Below are 19,582 nucleotides of genomic sequence, written 5' to 3'. Positions count from 1 at the left end.
CCAATACAGTAAGATCTTTAACTTATGGTATAAAGTGACCTAAAAATGTAACTGAATAGAAAACTTTGCAGCACACACATTAAAAATATGACAAAATCCATGCAACAGGCTTGTGGCAGTGTGACACCTAATATTAAACATGGCTCTTTTTCATTGGGGTAGTGCAGAAAGCTATGACAGGGAGAGAATTTCACCTTTTTAGAAAACACAATGATTACCACAGCAGGAAATGCTGGTTAAATCTCAAGTTTAACCAATGACATTAATAAGCACATTTAGCTGAACAGTTCTGGGGTTCTTTCATTTAGATCGTGGCTCAAAGAGTTGGCAGTTCGTCTTGTAACCGGCTCGAACCGTCTCGGTCATTGTGTCCTTGGGCAAGACACTTCACGTACCGCCTACTGGTGATGGCCAGAGGGGCCGATGGCGCGATATGGCAGCCTCGCTTCTGTCAGTCTGCCCCAGGGCAGCTGTGGCTACAACCGTAGCTTGCCTCCACCAGTGTGTGAATGTGAGAGTGAATGAATAGTGGAATTGTACAGCGCTTTGAGGGCCCCAAAAAGCGCTATATTAATACAATCCATTATTATTTATACCAGCCCACTGGGACGCTTAGCAGAAATGAGCCACTGCTATTGTACTCAACTCTTTTCTTCTTCAGAATTACAAAACTTGAATTGATGAATTCACTCGGACCCTGAAACCAAAGCACCAAGTCTGAACCATCACATATTCCATGAAATTAACAATTACATCACAGAAAAATTATAAATTCAAATTTAATTAAAAACAGTGAGAGAAAAAAAAAGAAAACTATTTTTCTTTTTTATTGAGGTCTGTAATACATTACAATGTAATACATCCTCCTCCCAATAATTAGGGAGCGCCATTCTACTTATTCCACCCTTTTAAAAACATTTCCCTCTCCATTCAATTCAAGTTCAATTGTACATTTAAATAAACTTTAAAAATTATTGTTGTATTTATTCCATTATTCAATTTTTTTGCCTCCTTTTGCTTTTTTCATTATAAATCTTCACTTCAATAGAAGGTGTTAGCTTGCAGAAACAACATTACAAAAAGAACAAAAAACAAATCCCTAATGCAACAGCTAAACTGTAAACAGTGTTGCAGGTGAGGAGCCATCGTCAGCTCTGAGGTAAATATCTGCTGCGTCCTGCTGCAGGCCTCTCGTTACCTCTTCTGATTCTGCTGGGCCTGCCTCAGTAAAGTGTCGAAGTCTAGTGCATGATACTTGCCTTTTGCAGGCGTTGGCTCGTACTCTCTACTCGAATCTGAAATGATTATAGAGACGGAATTGCATTAAAAATAAGAAGAGGAAAAAAAAAAATCAAAGAGTTATGCAGAAACTTTTTTTGCATCTGGAAATTTAAAAGCATACCTAAGTCAGCATAGTTGCTCTGGCAGAACTGTCTCCTTCCACCGAAACAGAGATCAAACGGCAACTCGTCAGGCTTGCGCAGTTTACTTCCATTCTCAATCGCTGTGAAAGCATCCCTGGTGTTGTAATAAGTCACAAAGCCGTAGTTGTCCCTGTGGCAGATGACCAAAAGTTTAATTCCTCCTCATTTTTAGTTTGAGCAGAGAGGGCAGCAACAGGACTCGCACATAGCTTCAAGGTGTAACTTGCTTTTAAAAGAGCCACCTGGTGGTGATGCCAGGAAGCTCCAGTTATGAACAAGCCTGAATTTGCTTTAGCACTGTAGCTTGGCCTAAGAGGTCATAGACAAGACCAAGAAGGTTCAAAGACAGTGCAACTTTCTCATTTACAAAACCTTCCCAAAAGCTCTATGCTAAGAAAAAGTGGTGATGTAAGATGTTTGCATGTATAATACGAGGAGCTTACTTACCCATGGTCTCTAAAGTGCAGGGTACATTCTTCGATCTCGCCAAAATAGGAGAAGCGCTCTTTTAGTTCTTTTTGGGTCATCGTTCCCCGGATTTTACCAACGTAAACAACGCGGCGCTCCTCCTGGAAGAGAGTCCATCAGTTTTACATCATAACTACTGGAATCATTTCACTTAATTATACCTAGAATAATTAACTTACAATGGCTTTCTCCTTGCGTCTCTTCACCTCTTCCGCATTTGGCTTTGGAGCATGACCATAGCTGGGCCGATATGAGGGACTGAAGAAGAAAAGATGAAGCCTTTACTCGTCATTTCAAGGTTTCTCAAAGTATATGTAGGGCACAAATGAAACAGCTACCAAGAGAAGTCACAGTACTGTACCTGTACAATTGTCTGCCTTTACTCCACTGATCCCGTCTTTGAGGGGACCGAGATCGTGACCTGGAGCGACTCCAAGAGCCAGAACGAGAAGAAGAATAGGAATACCTTCTCCTTCTGGGAGGAGAGCGGGACACAGAAGGCTGATAGGAGGAACGGGACGAGGAGCTGGAACTGCTCTGGTGACGATACCTAAAAATCAAAAAGAAGGAAAAGGGAAATCATTACACATCAGTGAAGAGGTTTAATGCATCTGAATCAAACACATGTTTTGGGACAAACCTTTTCTTTGTTGGAGAGTGTGATCTAGACCGAGATCTAGAAGAATCGGAGTCTGACTCTGAACAGCTGGACATTGGACTGGGAGAATGATGTGATCTTTTTCTAGACCGACCTCTGGGCCTCTCTTCAGAACTACATCTGGGGCTGGGTGTGCGAGAAGCAGCATGGCGACGGTATGACCTTCCCAACGGACCTCTCCTCGGGCTCCTTTCCTTCAATTCAGTCTCTGGCCGAGTAGGAGAAGCATCTGGAGTCTCCATAACAGAGCTTTCGTCCAACCTATTTGCCTTGGGCTCCAGGGGCTTCACTGGACAAACTTGTGTTTTGGTTAAAACCGCCTGATTTATGGTAGATTGGAGAGATGATGCCAGGGCAGCTGGGGTTGTTTGTGTAGTGGTTGGAGTATGTTGCCTGATGGGTTTAATGGTGATAAAGGACTGCTGTTTAATATTCCAACGCTTGCCTGGCTCTGCAGTGGGAGTGCCTTTGTTGGGAAGGCAATAGTCATGATCCATGCACGCCAAATCGGGGGCTACAGTGGCAGCAGCGAGCGTGGGTTTGCTACGTGGCCTGACTGAGGGCAGAGGCCGAGCTTCTATCTGGATAACTTTGGAGGGGCTCGACTTGGAGGCTTCGGAGGCTTTGCTCTTCCCAAGCAGTGCCACAGCTGCCAGGGGTTTCCACATTTGATGAGGAGGAGTGGCTGGAGGTGTCAGAGCTGAAGCAGAGGGAAATATCATGAGTACTTCAGACTTCTGTATACACTGACATAAATGAAGCATTTGAGCAGACAAAACATCTCTAAATTAATCAAGTCAAAATGCTCATTTACCTGCAGTGCTTGAGATGTCACTAGCTTTTACACGTTCCACAACAGACTTCTCTGGAACCAGTTCGACACTGCTGAGCAAGCACAGGCGTATGTTAGTATATCAGCGGTAAACAGCGTAGGTCAAACCTCGGTGGTCTTCAGCCCAACCCGAGATGGCCCTTAGTGCTGCCAGGCACTGGCAGGATTTGCGGTAGGTCTTGGCATGAGGTGGGCTTGGACCACCTCCTCACATACACAATCTGTCACACAAATCAAACGGTTTTCACTCTCACAGACAGTTACTCACTCACACAGAGCAGCATCAGGGCTGTAGGGTAACTCACCTCGAGTTTCCTACAGCTGCTGCTCTACCAGAGACCTCCGACACACATTGCTCCTCTTTGGCTGAAGGGGGAAGGAATAGAAAAGTTAGTGCATCGGTGCACAAAGTGAGGTTAAAAACTCTCAGTGGAAATGTTTTTAGTACAGGGCTTATTTTCCATAGGACTGAAAATAGTCAGCAGCTACATAAAGCGCATTTAAAAAAACAAAACAAAACAAAAACAAACCCAAACACTTGACATAAGTCAGGCCTTGTACATCCGCCCAAACAAAGACAGAAGGGCTCGAGTTAAATGGATTTGCAGACGGAGCAGAATTCCAGTAGCTGAGCAGACAAGTGCACAGAGCAGCTTCTCTGGCCCCTGCAGCATCCATCTCTCTTAAAGGGGAATGTTACAGTTAAAAACAGAGATGCCCCACTATCTTTGAATTTAAACAAACGGCTTGATTAGAAACACAAGCTTGGAATTCACCCATTTACCATAGTAACAGACCAACTACAAGGCGGTTCTTGTATGTGATTTGCAAACTAAAGGAAAGTTCATGCATGAACCCCTGTTAAGCACACATCTCCTGAAGTCAATCACAACTCCTACCCACTAATCCACTACTGCTAACCAAAGATGGGGCTGCAAGCTTGCATACTACATTGCACCATTACAAAACCAGGAAAACTGATCCTCTGACCACATTTAGCTTGGTACTTCACTATGTGACACACGGAGCTACTGGCCTAAACACCCATCTAATTATAATTCAAGGAAGTAAAATAAATCCGAGTGTGCAAAACGTTCAAACGAAACCTCTGAGATGGAGTGGATACAGAGAAAACTGAAGCATTATTAATTACCTTGGGTTTCCTCAAACTGCTCCAGTAAACTGGTCAGATCAGCAGCTTCAATACCTGTAAATAAAGGTCATTATGTGATTATAACAGAATGATGCTCATTTAAAGGCAAACTGCAGAGCTTTTTATTTTCTCTCATAGATATACTGCCAGCAATAGTGGATGCTCAAACAGTTTAATAACGTCAACATGTGTAAGTAAACCCAAATGATCAGGCTTCAGACACTTTGTTCTACTCGTGGCTCTGAATGAATTCACTGATAGTGGACATCATTAATATGGCCATCTCCACCTGGGGTGTGAGCACAGAAGCTCCACCCACCTGCTGTTCAAAGCTGTTGTTTACAAGAAGCAGCCAATCAGAAGAAAGCTGGCTTAAAGGGAGAGTGACCCTGACGATTCAGGAGTTAAAACTGCTCATTTTAAAAATCAGAGTGTGAAAGATTGAACTGAAGCCTACTTTAAGCATTATTTAGAGCTGTAGTTAAGCAGAGGCCAAAAACATGGCACTTTAAATGGGCAAAAAAGCCCCCCTTAAACTATTACATGTACTATAATGCAGTACACAAAAGCTCTTTTCACAGTAACACTCAAACTGAGCAGAACTACAGCGGTACAGAGAATAGACTGGACACAGGACAAAGGCTCAGCTGAAAACGTGACAGCCAGGAAACAGATTATTGTACGTAACAGTCCTGAAGAGCACAAATGGGTCGATTTTTAAAGTGACACTGTGCATTTTCCTGCTTTCTAACAGTAGACAATTTATAATTTCTAATATTGGATTCTTGCACATCAGCCTGCCACTGGAGCAGATTAAGCACAGTGAGTTCAAGTCAGCAAAGCTGTGGCACTGACAACAGTTTATAGCATATCAGTGAATTACTCTTGTCAAAGAAAGATAATACTTAAAAACAAAAAAGGAAAGAAGAGAAGGTATGAGAATGTTTCTACTCCTAAAAACAAACTAAAGCTTTTAAAACACAAGTTTAACTTTAAGCTCACCTATTTCACTTGTGAATGCTTCAATCAGCTCCTGTGTGGAACTCTTTGCTCTTTGGGCTTCCACTGGTGTTGTGGGTGTTTCTTTAGTTTCAGCAACAACTGGTTTTGTTTTTAGACTCTGGGAGTTCGAGAGACTAGCAGCTGGAGTGGAACACAGCTGGGTACCATCAGCTGTGGATTTGGAGGACTTGCTATCAGACGCAATGGTGATATTTAAGGAAGTGAGAGCAGTGACCTCAGGCACTTTCTGGGAAACCACAGTGGTCTTCTGGGGGACACTGGGAAGAGATCCAGTAGCAGCAGTGGGTTTTATTTCATCTGTAGTGGTTTTAAGAGTGGTCTTGGTGAGCTCTTCACACTTAGATACAGGCTGAGAGATGGGGACTCCATCTACTCCATCCATCCCTCCTGAAAGAGCAGGAGAACATTTCCCATCTACTGAAGATGCGAGCTGAGTGTTAGGAGCCCCAAAGTTTTTAGGCACATTAGGTGCTGCAAGCTGAGTAGTGATGTTTTGGGGCATGGCTGAATCTTTAACTACATTAGGGACCAGAACAGGATTTTTCTGAGGCAGACTGGGCGGTTCGGGTGTTTGTTGGGGTTTAGGAATTGAAGTAGCAGGTGAAACCTTGCTGGAAGGGGCAACCATGTAGGCAGGTGGAGCCAGCAGTGCCTCGGGGGTCGGTGGTGCACATGGTCCTCTTGGTTGCCACGCAGGTTTGACCTCCTCCACCTCCTTTTTTGCCGGCTGGGTGATGGGACGTCGAGGATCCTTGGGGCTTGGGTCAGGCAGGCAGGGAATAGGGGGAAGCTCTTTGGGAAGCTCTGGGAGGCTAGGCCACTTGGTGCTATTGTTGCGTTGCTTTTCCACTGGAGCAGGCCTTTTCTGTTGTCTAAGCCGTCTATACTCCTCTAAACTAAGTGCTTTGGGTTTGGGCTCTGGGACTGCCGGAGCCACGGGAGGGACAGCCTCACTAGCACTCAGCATCACCTCGCGAGTCACAGAGATGGGAGCAGCTGTCGGGATCTCTGAAGACACCGGAGAGAGGGAAACAGGGGGAGCTGCTAATACATTCACGAGCTCAGTGGGGGCTTGGACTGGCTGTTGTGAAGCTTCACTGGGATCCTGAGAACTCATTGTTGTGGGTGTATACCTGTCTTCACTCTTCCCAGGTTTAGCACTTAACAGCACTGTGTCCTGTCTAGAGGACAGAGATTTAACTTTAGTTTGTTGCACAGTCACTTCACTGATTACTGCTGTAGTGGAGGTCTGAGGTTGAGTTTCAGTTTGGCATAGCTCTTTTTCTTTAGGTTTTACCAGCGATGGAACTTGGGTTGAGGCAGCAGGAACTTTTGGGAGTTTTTGTTTCTTTTCTTCTTTGACAGATTTTCTTTTGGGCTCTTTGGGCAGTTCCTGTGCTGCATTTCTTATGGTGCCACTCCGAAGGACTCTTCCTTCCACAAGATAAGGATGAGACTGTTGCTTGCATTTCTTTTTCTTTTTCCTCCTGGATGGACTTTTCTCTTTAATTTCTTCCATTTGGCTCTTAACGGTCTTCTCATCTTTTACATCTAAACACACTCCTGTTATTTCTGGGGATGTGATTTTCATGGGTGCCTCGTTGACCGTTACATCGTCTTCGTCATCAACAACTATATGCTCTGAACTGTCTTCTGCTTCATCTGAAACTTTCTGCTCTTTTTCTGAAAGCTGCTCTTTAACTGGTAGATTTATGTCTGTCATGGCCAGGATGGGTTCTCCATTTTCCCCCCGGTCCACAACCTCAAGCACTATGCCTCCTTCCGGCATAATCTGTTCCCCTGCCTCATTCTCCACACATACCGACAAGCAGTAGGGTTGGATATGCCTGACCAGGTCGCCCAGGCTAATCGAGACACCGTCTTCATTTGTCTGTTCCAAGGTAAGAGGATGTAGGAAGGACAGAGCCTCCCAGTCTAACAGGTCAGCGTCAGGACATGAGTCAAGCCCAACTGGGCTCAGCGTGAGGGAGCTGTCTTCCTCTTCCTCCCCATCACTCCTCTGCATAGAGTTTTTCTGTATCCTAGGGAGGCTCTGAGTATAAATGGGAACATAACTATCTGGTTAAAATCTGCCTACAGTACAAGATTATTTACATTACTATAAATAGGAAGACGCTACCTTTCCAGTTGATAAAGGCCTAGATGGTGCGTCTTTCTCTGTAGGGGAACGTGATAAACCCAGTAATTTCCTGAGCTAGAGAGTGAACAAGAAAAAAAATACTGATGTTAACTTTAACAAACTAGCAAACAGGTATGTTCAGAATAACAGAGATTAGCAGAGCGTTCCACTCTGTCCTGTGCTCAAAGATCAGATTGGGGAATGTTGAGAGCAGAGATAATTTCAGACACATGTACAACTGCTGGGCACTAACCGGAGACTGTTCCCTGCCCCTTTGACCTGACAGCAGGTCTGAGTCAGGCAGTATGTCAAACGGAGACAGGTTCTCATCTTCTACATTGTCAAGAATCTCCGTCAAGGCTGTTAGCAGCGTGGCTTCGTTGTCATCATCTAGGACTTTGGACTATATAAAGGATCAAAACAAACAATTAGGTCAGAGTCTGGGACATTAGGTAGTGTAATATACAGAGCTTACAATACTGTATAACTCCTTGAAGTTGATGAAAACGTAATACTACACAATGTGAAGTTAGTCTTGCCTCTATTGTCGGTGTGTCCTCAAAGAAGGACAGGTTTAAGCAGCTTTGAAGGGCCTCCAGAGTTTCTCCGGAGCTCAGCTCATCAGTCTAAAGAGGGGGAGAGCAAACAAATGTCAAATCTGAAATAAGCAGTCAAATCAATAACTAACTGTTGCTTTAAAAAGAAAGAAAGAAACAAACCCATAAATGCACAAGTGAAAAAAAGAACTTCCACATTCCTCCAAACCTTTCAAGGCGAGGCACCATTGCAGTGTCACTAATGGACCACTGGGCTGCCTCACCATCACGAGTGGACTTGTGTCATTTCAAAAAACCACATAAAGAACAGTGTGCACAAAAGGTAAACAGAGAAACAGGTCAACAAATCTCATTCATTCATTTTCATGGCCGTGGCTCAAGTGAGGCATTTATAAACAAGAGCCTGAAAAGGAAACCTCAGCGGGCAAAGGAGGGCACATGTTTTTAATTCCAACTTGCAGGAGGAGGAAAAACAAAATAGCAGAGGCTATTCTGTACATAAACACAACTGGATCTGCTTTACAATTAATATAAATGTATGTATCCATCCATCCATGGATGGATGGATGAATTAAAAAAAAAGAAAAGAAAAGAAAAAATCCTGAATCATTACTTAAATTATGCACATACTAGTAGCATGTTCTGTGAATACCAAGACCAGTTTGACCAGTGTAAAACGTATTAGCATGCGCTTTGATATAATGTTGGCTGACTTGGCGTAAAACTAATCTTCGGGTAATCTTCCAGAACCATAAACATGGCAATAACTTCTACAAACGGGCCCTCCTATCACTGGAAACATAACCGACAAAATTAACTTAATGTCGCCATGCAGTGGTCTAACAGAGCCCCACGTGTTTCTATCTACACATGCACACAGCGTGCAGACATGTTTGATCTTCGCCTCACCCCGTCCAACGACAGGCCACCCAAACCCACGTGTTGCACTACAACAAACCAGAAGCAGGGCCTTCAGCTCTTCTTCCACTGCTGGCTTAAATTCATGCGACTAAAAAGCAAAAATCTTCACTTTAATGCACAAATTAACACGTCAACGTGTTAACAAAACCACAGTTCGCGGACTCCGAGGGAACGGCTTGTGAGCTTTAATTTGACTGTCTCTCGTGCGCATGTGTGGGGGAATCCAACATGTGATCCCCCACTGAACCACATGTGTACACAGAGTTAAGTTTGAATGAAAACTTGCATATAACAGCAGTGCCAGTGTGAGTATGAGTACGTACAATGTTAGATATAAAACAGCATCATCATCATCATCATCCCTGAGCTGTTGACACTTTACTGCAGAATGATAGGGCAAAGCATGTAAACTACACAGCTAAATTAATAAAGCATCAGATCAACTGTCGAGCAAATAACTCTGTTTACAAAACACTTATTTCAGTGGTTATTATATACACACTATATTGTATTAAGTTGAAGGACTGTAAAATAATCGGGCAGGGTTAATGCGATTTTTATTGCCACGTGTGTATCTGTGGATGAAGAGCAAGACTATCGGGTAAAAAGTGCAGCAAATGAGATTAAAAGCGTAATATTGATATCATCTACACAACTGGAGGCAATATCAGGCCAACTACTGATAACACTGCACAACTGTCACGATGATATTTAACCGCTTGTTGGCTTTATGTCAGAGAAAACCTGCCTCGTTCACTTAGCCAGCCGGCCAGCCAAGCTACACTGACTCACCAGCTAGCGTTACCAAACGTCCATGAATACAAGAAAATTTAACCAGCGAGCATTATTTATCAAAACATGAGACCACGGAGTCATAAAGCTGCAACAATCACTAAATAAGATGCGCCTTTTCAGTGAGTTATAGTTGTTATGCTACAGTTGCATCCACGTGTCACTTTCTCGTGCACAGTACATCCCGTACAGATGAGCACTCTGCCCCCCAAAAGTCACCCAAACACTACTAACAGTGGACCCAGATGCTAGGAAATAAAGAATAAAACATTTTCGTTACCTCGTCTAGTGTATCCAAAGGGAAAAAGTCCATATTGCACGCTGTTAAAGTCTCCTCGCCTGTTCCCCACCGCGCCGCCATCTTGGAGGTCTACTCCCTGCCCAGACTCGTTTCAGAATGAAAAGTAATGAATCAGAGGTGCACGCAGACCGGCTGGAGACACGTGGTGCAGCATTCCCGGCAAAATGACGCAGAGGGGGTCAGGGGTTGAGCGGCCACGTTTCTTTGTAGTTCCTGTAGTTCCAAACTAGCTCGCTACCCACGTTTTCAGCCTCATGAATGAATAGTCAATAGTCAGTTGCTGATGTAGTCCAAAGTGCTACAATGTCTCTATTTGCTACAAGAGAGATTTGGTACTTATGCGTCAAAGACAACGACGAAATAACAATGCCAAACTGTTTTTCTTTTTTCAGGCAGGTTTTAATCGGCCTTGTTTTTGCCAGTGAAGAATATCAGGTTATTATCAGGTTATTATCTCAAAATTTCAGCTTACTTACTGTGTATTTTTACATTTTTTGAAATATTTAATTGAAATTTTGAGATACTAACCTAAAATGCTGACTTACTGATGCACTGTTGATTCTCTATGTGCAGTTTTTAATTACAGCCTAAACAATATGAGTTTTGAGACCGATACCAATGCCAATATCTAGTATAATTTAAATATCATATATTGGCCTATATTTTTTTCTTTCTGACAGAAGAAACATAAACAGATTTCCCTAAACATTTGTTATGTATGGTTATTTACAAGCCTGTACTAAGATGTGGTGGTAATGTATTTGTGAATTACTTTGGATGACCTGGTTGTTGTTTGTGCCCTCTGGTGGACACACTGTGAAACAACATTGATAATATAGTTGAAGGGCAATTTTCCTGTCTCTCCTTTACTTTTAAAATTTTGATTTATAGGCCAAAGACGGTGGTATATTGGCAGAAAACTATTATTGGCCAATATATCAGTCGTGCTCTAGAATTTATGTTCCAATGGCCATAAGAATGAAGTTAATACAGATTATCCTTCAAAATAACTGCCCAAAATGACTAACCCAATCTGGGTTGGTCATATTGAGTAGCGGAAAACATTGCAGTTCAACCTGGCCTTTTGTTGAAATAATAGCTTATTATTCTTTCATTGCCTGTTTTTAATGATCTTTTTTGCTATGTTTTTTTTAAAATCAGGTTTTTAACATGGTTTACATTGCTATTAACCATGTTTTCATATTCTATTTTATTTTATTGTGACTATTCCTAGTTCTGACTTTGCTTGTCTGTCGTGTTTACACAGTATGGAGCATTAGAAAAATGAGAAACACCTGATTGAGAAATGACCCGAGGAGGAAGACAGAGGCATTGACCTAACCTGCAAATTCCTAAGATCTCGATTCAACTGAGCAACGACGGGATGCACCAGGACAAGCTTGATTAAGCGAGGCCCCATCCTTCACCCCACGTGTCCCAAACTATTTGTGTGATGTCTTTTAGCGTGCTGTTGGTAAGAATGCTTTCTCAAAGTAACCACATTAGTTTTGGACTGAACAGGTCAGCCACAATAAGGACGCCTCTCAAAATGGAAGACTTAAACATTTTACCAATGAGAGTTTGAAGATGTAGCAGTTTTATTTATCACAGAAGAGAATGCATCTGAAATACAGACAAACAGAGTAGCAAACCACAATGGAAGACCACAGAGTGTGCACATGTGTGCTTGTGGTTGGGCTCACCTTTAATCCATTTCTACCTTTGAGACACAGGGAATTGCCTATGGCTTTTCCTTGCCAATACAATAGGAATCCTAATGAGAAACACATCACCCCCACTTTTGTATTTGACCCAGTTTAATCTCTCCCTTTGTTTTGCCTATCTTCTTGTGCCTTTCATTTATTACTTCGCATGACAAAAGATTTCCACCATCGTCTTTTACTCATGTCACCAAAGCTCTGAGGGGAAGCACTATGTCTCTGCAGTGTGGTGTTTGGTTAGTCTGAGCGAGGTTGTCGCAGTGGTAATCTTTTGCGCAAACTTGATTTTGTACGTGGATTATTCTAAAGAGTGCGTTACAAAAACCATAACTCAAAATCAGAAAACAGAGTCTGACAATAGCCCGTGACTTTACTGTAAAATCTTCATCAGTGGTGTGATTTGAGTGATTGTCCCCATCACTTGACCCAATATGTTACGTGCTATGTCGATAAAACATAGATGTAAATTACCTGCCGCTTTATTAGGTTATTTAGTCAATGACGTGTCAGCAGTGCAATGCATTTAGCCACGTAGACATGACTAAGATGACCTGCTGAAGTTCAAATCGAGCATCAGAATGGGAAGTAAGGTGATTTAAGCAGAAACAAGGTGCTGCTTAAAGATCAGGAGACTGACGCAAGAGTTTTCAGGAGCTTACCAAAGCTGGACAATAGAAGACTGGAAAATGTTGTCTGGTCTGATGAGTCTCAGTTTCTACTGCAGCATTTGGATGGTAGGGTCAGAATTTGGCATAAACAGCATGAAAGCATGGATCCATCCTGGTCACCTTACTACCACTTGACCATCCTTAAAAAGCTGCGGAGTACCTTAGCATTGACGCTGACCATGTTCAACTGTTTATATGTACCCAATTATCTTATGGCTACCCCCAGGAGGATAATGTGCCAAATTAAAGCTCAAATTACTTTCTTTAACATCCAACTGTGTGATGCTATCAGCAGCACCTTGTAAATCTATGCTGTGAAAAATGAGTAAAGGTGATCCAACCTGGCAAGATGTACCTAACAAAGTGGTAGATGAGTCTATTTAGGGAAAGATTGTTGTTCTTTTGCAGTGGCTGTGGTTAGCATATTTGATATTTGTGTCCATGTAAAAAAAAATGTTCACATTAAAACAGCAACATAAGTGCCCTCAAGTCCTGGAAAGCTCTCCCTACTTCCTTGTTTCCACGGTCACTGAAAGTAATTATAGGCTAAAACTGTGGGCGCCAGATGGGAAAGAAGCAAGAAACTGCATTTTAGCCACTGCCAACTGAACTGTTTGAAAAAACCCATATATATTAAGATCTTTTTATATTTGCTTGGAAACTCAACTGGAAATAATGTTCATTTTAGAAATGTTTGAGAGTCATTTAGGTTACCGTGTTGACTTCATGCCATGGGTTCTGTTTTTCAGTGTTAAACCAAACTTGAATTCACATATACTGAATCATGATTTGTTTCCCCTTGTAAGAGACCACTCAGCTAAAGGACATACAGACAGAGATACAACCTCAAAAACCCAAAACAAGAAAAATTATTTTACCGTGCTAACAAACTCAACCTATATACTAGCAGATTAAACCATTTTAAATGCAAAGGGGGAAAATACAGACCAAATGACTAAAATTAATTAAAATAAATCCTGTCAGCCCCAGACTGTGACAGCAGATGGTTCAGTCCATAATGATTTGCCTTTACATTACAACTAGCTCCACCCTCAATCTTGTTCTGCTAAAACTAGGAGGGACTGGAGCAGGAGGCTGGACACTCACACAGGTAATTAAAAAAAGTGCCTTCTATAAATCAAATGTGTGCGCACATCAGTTAGAATACATTGTAGTGTGTTAAATTGTAATGAAACCAGTTACCCTAACTAACTTAGCTCTGTAATGGCAGTGGCTGCAAATGAACTCAATATATGAATGATGCTGGAGTGTGAAACCTTAAACCTGTATGTCCGATGTCATGCAACTGTAAAGATTGGACAAATATTACTAAAGTTGTATTTTATTTGTGTTTCAGATGGCATGTTAATGAAACACTGATCCCTCTAAAACAAAAACAAAAAAAAGCTGACAACCACCAGTGCTCCCCCTCTGTCTTTGCTACATTCACAAGATTTTCAGAAAACTTGACCTCTTACCCTGACCAGGTATCAGTTTGAAACTCCTACACCGTCTCCTTTCTTGAGTTTCGCATCCGCAAACCTTGGTGTCAATATTGTCTGCTGGCCTGCCCGGCAGGGTGACGACGATACTCCATCAGCCTTTTACAGCTGAGGGGAAAACCTGGATATCAATTTGAAATTGGGTTTTGATGTTCCTGAGAAAACACACCGAACAAATATGTTTGTGCATGATGTGGAGGGAATTTTCAGCCTTGGTTAAGGTATGCAGTCTCTGATAGTTCTAGTAGTAGTTTGAAGTAGGCCTACTGCTTTTTTTTAGTGTTTGAAAAGGTTGCAGTTCATCCTCTTGCTTTTCTTGTCCACATATGTCTGGGTGATGGATATTAAAATTTAGACTGTTTTTTTCCTACATAAAATTATATGCTAAATAGATGTAGGTATAGACAGAAAAAACAATGTCTGGAAAGAAGTGTTGCATATTTGTTCCTACAGTAATGTCTCTGCTTGCCACATGTTTGTCTTTCAACTTGAACGCCAGGGAATCTGTTTATTTTGCTGATTGTCATCAGCTTCACTTGTTGGCATCACTGCAAAGCACTGGCCTCATTGCACTTGCAGTGTTTCATATTATCCATGTCTTGACACAAAAGACAACAATTTCATTACTTGATGCTGACAGTTGTCCCCGCCCCCCTGCATTTAGAGTATAATAAACCTTCTCTGGCCCCAGTTTTCCAAGTTTCCTGAGACACAACAGACCCAAACAGTCTGCTTCTCATTATCTGTCATGTCCAAATGAGTCAGTGCTGCCCACGTTTCCTCTGTGTTTTCCTTCAGCGTATCAGCGGCTGTATACTGTACATCTGTGGGAGCTGTAGGACTTATGAGCTTGTCTGTGTGTTGGAGAGACGGGGAAAGAAAGGAACACCACTGTGCCCCAGCACACTCCCTAACTGCTACCTACCGCTGCTCTGCCGTTGCCATGGATACAGTGCCCTCTCTCTCCCCTCTCTCCTGTCTGTCGGTGGGTATGGAGGGATGGGGCTCGAAAGGAGAGGAGAGAAGTGGCTCTGGCTGCTGCCTCTGCGTCATATTCATACCAGTGCAGCTGAGAGCCCCCCACCACCACCACCACCATCACCCCCTCCCTCCTCTCATTTCCCCTCTTCCACCGTCTCCCGCCTCCTTCCTTCCTTCCTTCCCTCCCTCCTTCCTTCCTTCTCATCATCCAATTTGCACACTACTAGACCCCCACCCCCCCACCCCCCAACCCATTTGTGTCTCCTATCTGCATCTGCTCATCACATTCTTCCTCCCTCACTCTCTCTCTGCTGGCCCAGCTTGGTTTCCTCTGCGTGGCTGGCCTGAGCGGACTTTTTCGCGCGAGTGTGGTAAGAGGAGAAAGAGGAAGACAAAGGTAAGCACAGATATGGAGGACATTTAAGAGTGTTTGTCTGTAAATGAGAGAGTGAGAGAGACAGTGGAGAAAAGAAAAGCGGGGGGGTAGAACACCTGGAAGACAAAAGAGTGAGAGGAAGGCGATGGTGGCACCAAGAGCCTTTCAAACATTTTAATAGATATTTATGAAGAATCAAGGTGCTCTGTGGAGTGTTTTTACACTGTGTAAAGACAACACACTAGGATGAGACGCATGCCTCAGTAAGCCAAGCTGGCAGCATGTCTGTGTGCAGGCACTTTGCTGTCTGTCACATAGTGTTATGGAACTGCTGCTGCTGCGTGCTCCCACAGTGGAGAGAAGGAGGCGAACAGAGGGGGGAACTTCATTATTCTCAGAGAGCTTTTTTGTGCAATGTGTTGACAGAGCGGGAATCTCTGCATCTGCACAAGCAGGGAGAGTGAGAGGCAGAGAGGAGAGTGAGAAAGAGGATGAACAACAGTGCAGTTAGTGCTGAAGCGCTCGGCTTCAAAGCATTATCACTCCTGGAAACAGGAGCCATTTCCAAAAATCCCATTCGCACACCCTCCCTGCTCTTTCTTCCCTCACGCTCTTTATTTCTGTTTGTTTTTCTTGCATTATTGGGGATGTCTCTGTTGTTCTCTCATATCTTGTGTTGCTCAGAGTTCACAAGTAGCAGGATGTTGTCTTGATGTCAAACCCACTGATCGCGACCATCGAGGTGCACAAAAACACTGAACTGTGACGAAACGGCAGATTGAGATGAGATGACTCCGAAAGACAAACACCGTTGAAACAAAAGACGCCAAAAAAAGTCTGTGTGTGAGAAGGGCAAATGAAAAGAGGAGGGGAGAAGACAAGTAAAGGGAAACGAGGACGCCCGCAGGGTTGTTCATTGTGTCTTGGTCCTAAGAGCAGTGTCTGTCTGACACTGTGTATGACATTTAACTGTGATGCGTCTGCCAGTGAGCTGCTGTGTTGGGAATGTGCCCGTCAGCTTTCATTTCTGTGGAGACAGTTGTTTGTCTTGTGTTGGCATATTGGTTGTGAGTGACAGAAAATGGAAAACAGAGGTTTGTTAAACGAGGCTTCAACTCACTTGGGAGTCCTTTGTTAATGCAGGGACAACACGGATATCATAGACCAGTGGTTATGTAGCCCACTATCAACAACCCCCCCCCCCCCCCCCCCCCCCCCCCCCCCCAAGTTTTTCACATAGTCCACACATATGTCATATTTTTAAACTAAATTTCAACCCAAACTAGGCAGCACTGTTTAAAAAAAAGAAAATGCTGTAAAATTGCCAGCTAACCTGTAACCTGGACTGCATGACATACACTATTCTACTGGCTTCTATTTTAGCCATTTATCTTCTACTTTAGCTGTTTACTAAACTTTTTACTTGTGCCTTTTGTAGCGATCAACCACTGATCCATTACTTTTGAGCTAACTGCTATCTATTTTTTGACTCTTCTGCGTTACTTTGTGTGCACCCTAACTCATTATGCTGCATTAAAAAAAAAACAGTGCAAACTTTTTCCATGGTTTTCCAAATTCTGACTGGTAATGCAGAAATGGCCTCTGGGACACATGCATCTTTGTTTAAAAAAAAAAAAAGTATTCTGCCCGATATTTACTGACGCAGTTATGACCCAGGCTCATTTCCTATCATCTTTAAACCTTTTCACCGTTTCCCGTTTAGTCTCAATAATTTGGTGATAATTCACCGCATAGACTTTCACCCATTTGACAGGATGAAGTAGATGAGCAACAAAGACATCTAAATTATGAGAGTCGGTTATGTGCTTGTGTGTTTGTGTAGTGATGTGTGAGATTATGAGATTATTGGCTCAGAGAGCAGGCACGCTTGGGCCAAGAGAAGTTGTGGGATGAAAGGAAAAGGAAACCAGTGAAATGGAGGAGGGAGAGGAAATGAATCACAATCACATCAAGCTGCAGAAAGGTCAAAGTAATATCAACAGAGTGAGGAGATTAAACTGACAGTTCAGTAAGATTAAAAAGCCAAAAAAAAGGAAAAAGAAGTAGGGTTTGCTGAACAGACGTTTGCAATGGAGTCAGACTGTTTACACTCAGCTCTTGGTTGTGGGCTTGTGCGCATTTGCGCACGCACGCGCCTCCTGCCTCCCATGGGTCTCCGGTGTCCCTGCGCTCCAGGTGGGCTTTGCATTTTTAATCGATACTGTCTGTAGTGATTAACACCCGCGTTTTCTCTGCAGCAGAAAAACAAAAGGAAGGAGAGGGAGACGGAAAGAGAGATGAAAATCTGTCATACATGAGGCACGGTGTGTGTGTGAGAGTGTGTTTGTGCATACATGTTTGTTTGGCGGTAATGACCCTCTGCCTCTGGGCTCCTACTGAGTATGTTTATCTCCCACAGCAGCACCGGGCAAAAATAGACGATGCATCACTGACACGCACGCGCACACACACACACCTTGTGCAGTTTCTCTTTTTCCTCTCCTTTGCTCTAATTGCCTCCCTCCTGCATTCTCCATTTCACACACGCTCCCTTGCTCCAGTCCATATTACTTACTCCAGTCTCACACACTCTTTTCTTCCTATTTCACTCCTTTCTCTATTTTCCCTCCCACTTGTGTTGCAATATGCCTATTAATGATGCAGCTAGAGCACCAGTGCCAACTTCCTGCCTCTGACGGAGAGAGAGAGGAGTGTAGTTGTGGTGTACATGCCCTGCTTTGTACCACTCCCTCTTATCTCTCCACCCCTCTGTCTGTGTTGTTTTCCTCAGAGTTGGCCCATGCGAGCAGCGTGTGGACTGAGTGCAGCTGTTTCGTTTAGAGAAGAACCCAACATGTGAGAAGATGTCTGTTGGAGGTTGTGCATGTCCCGGTGAGTGCCTACTCTCTCTTCTTTATCTCTTCCTGTCTCTGATCTCCCTCTTTCCTCCTCCGTCTCTGTGCTCAGTGGTGCTGTCAAAAAGATGACTTATGTAAAAGTGCTGCAAACCCCCCTAGGGCCAACGTCAAGCTATGCGAGTGTGAGTTTGTGTGGGCATGCAGTGTGGCGGTGAATCCATGCTTCACTCGCAGCACATGTCCTAAAACAAGGTTATAGACTGAGGCTACCACACTTTAGGATTGAGTTGTTCAGCAGAGCCTCTCAGTCACGCTAGCCTGCTGTGCGGTTGATCAATGGCTCTTTGAGTTTTACCACATACAGAGACTGAGATATCAATAAGTACTCCATTTCTCAGCTTCATCTGGCCACTGTAGTTTTGCTTAAGGGATATTAGGGCTCTTGTACATCTAGAAGAGTTGTTGGAACTCACTGCTTAGTGTCACATACATTTTAGATTTGTCCCGGGGGTCAGAACTGAATGAGGCAAAAGTACTTTAATTTACTTGCTTCAAAATGGTTTAAAGCTCCCTTGATGGATTTAAACTATTAATGAGGGTACTTAAGACTTAACCAACTTGCCTAGAGTTAAGCTACATTTGGGCTATTGCACAGCTCTTTGTCATTGTGACTTTGCATTTTGCATTCCTGCATGTCTTTCAGAAAATAAGACTTGCACTCTTAAGCTTTAACGGTTAGCTAAAGTATGGATTATAACCACAGAATTGAGTGTTATTGATATTCAGGATCTACAGTTGGCTCTTGTGCTACTCTATCAGAGCAAGAGGAAGAGCATCTAGTACAGTCGGAGTCTGTCTGCACATGTCAGTCTCTGGCAAGCAAAATGTTTTGGCAGTTTTTATCAAGTACATCTTCTAATCTGTTCTCTTCATGGTGTGTTTGATCCCCCTTTTTTTGACTTTGGAGCAATTTCTCTTTAAAAGTATCCCACTGAGAGCAGGCAGGCTACAGAGATGGTTGCCTTGCACACAGTGAAAAGCCTCACGGTGCCAGGGGACGGGCTCTGTGCATCACATTGGAAAAGATATCAGATAGAAATTGAATCGTAGCATCTGCTCGGGGGATTTTGGAGAGGGCAGATTGAATTAGGGTGTCAGTATCATTTTAATGGGGCTGCTCTGATTCATGGGCAATCAGCTATCAAAT

The 19,582-nt window shown here is 43.2% G+C and overlaps 1 protein-coding gene and 1 non-coding gene across 3 annotated transcripts; both read right to left on the bottom strand.

The window, feature by feature from the left end:
- Nucleotides 1-761: 761 nt before the first annotated feature.
- On the bottom strand, nucleotides 762-10,407 carry pprc1 (PPARG related coactivator 1). 2 transcript variants are annotated; one of them, XM_085428189.1, is made up of 14 exons: nucleotides 10,249-10,407; nucleotides 8,238-8,324; nucleotides 7,952-8,101; nucleotides 7,699-7,773; nucleotides 5,538-7,611; nucleotides 4,536-4,589; nucleotides 3,688-3,748; nucleotides 3,365-3,435; nucleotides 2,533-3,250; nucleotides 2,254-2,442; nucleotides 2,072-2,150; nucleotides 1,872-1,993; nucleotides 1,403-1,554; nucleotides 762-1,295 (listed from the first exon to the last, which is right to left on the bottom strand). In XM_085428189.1, exons 1-14 carry the CDS (start codon nucleotides 10,327-10,329, stop codon nucleotides 1,195-1,197), a joined length of 4,014 nt encoding a protein of 1,337 aa, XP_085284315.1. In that variant the 5' UTR covers nucleotides 10,330-10,407; the 3' UTR covers nucleotides 762-1,194. The 2 variants fall into 2 exon arrangements, with proteins under 2 accessions (XP_085284315.1, XP_085284317.1); XM_085428191.1 differs by having other exon boundaries at nucleotides 3,365-3,432.
- On the bottom strand, nucleotides 1,639-1,778 carry LOC146655676 (small nucleolar RNA SNORA50). Its single transcript, XR_014914718.1, has one exon. It is a non-coding gene; the product is annotated as a small nucleolar RNA SNORA50 (small nucleolar RNA).
- Nucleotides 10,408-19,582: the final 9,175 nt, after the last annotated feature.

This window comes from Rhamphochromis longiceps, linkage group LG13 (assembly GCF_057381845.1).
Source record: "Rhamphochromis longiceps isolate RC_006_pf linkage group LG13, R_longiceps_female_GT1.1, whole genome shotgun sequence".
Classification (NCBI taxonomy): Eukaryota; Metazoa; Chordata; class Actinopteri; order Cichliformes; family Cichlidae; genus Rhamphochromis; species Rhamphochromis longiceps.
The sequence above is the reverse complement of the archived record's forward strand: the minus strand, read 5'-3'. Positions and strand labels throughout refer to the sequence as shown.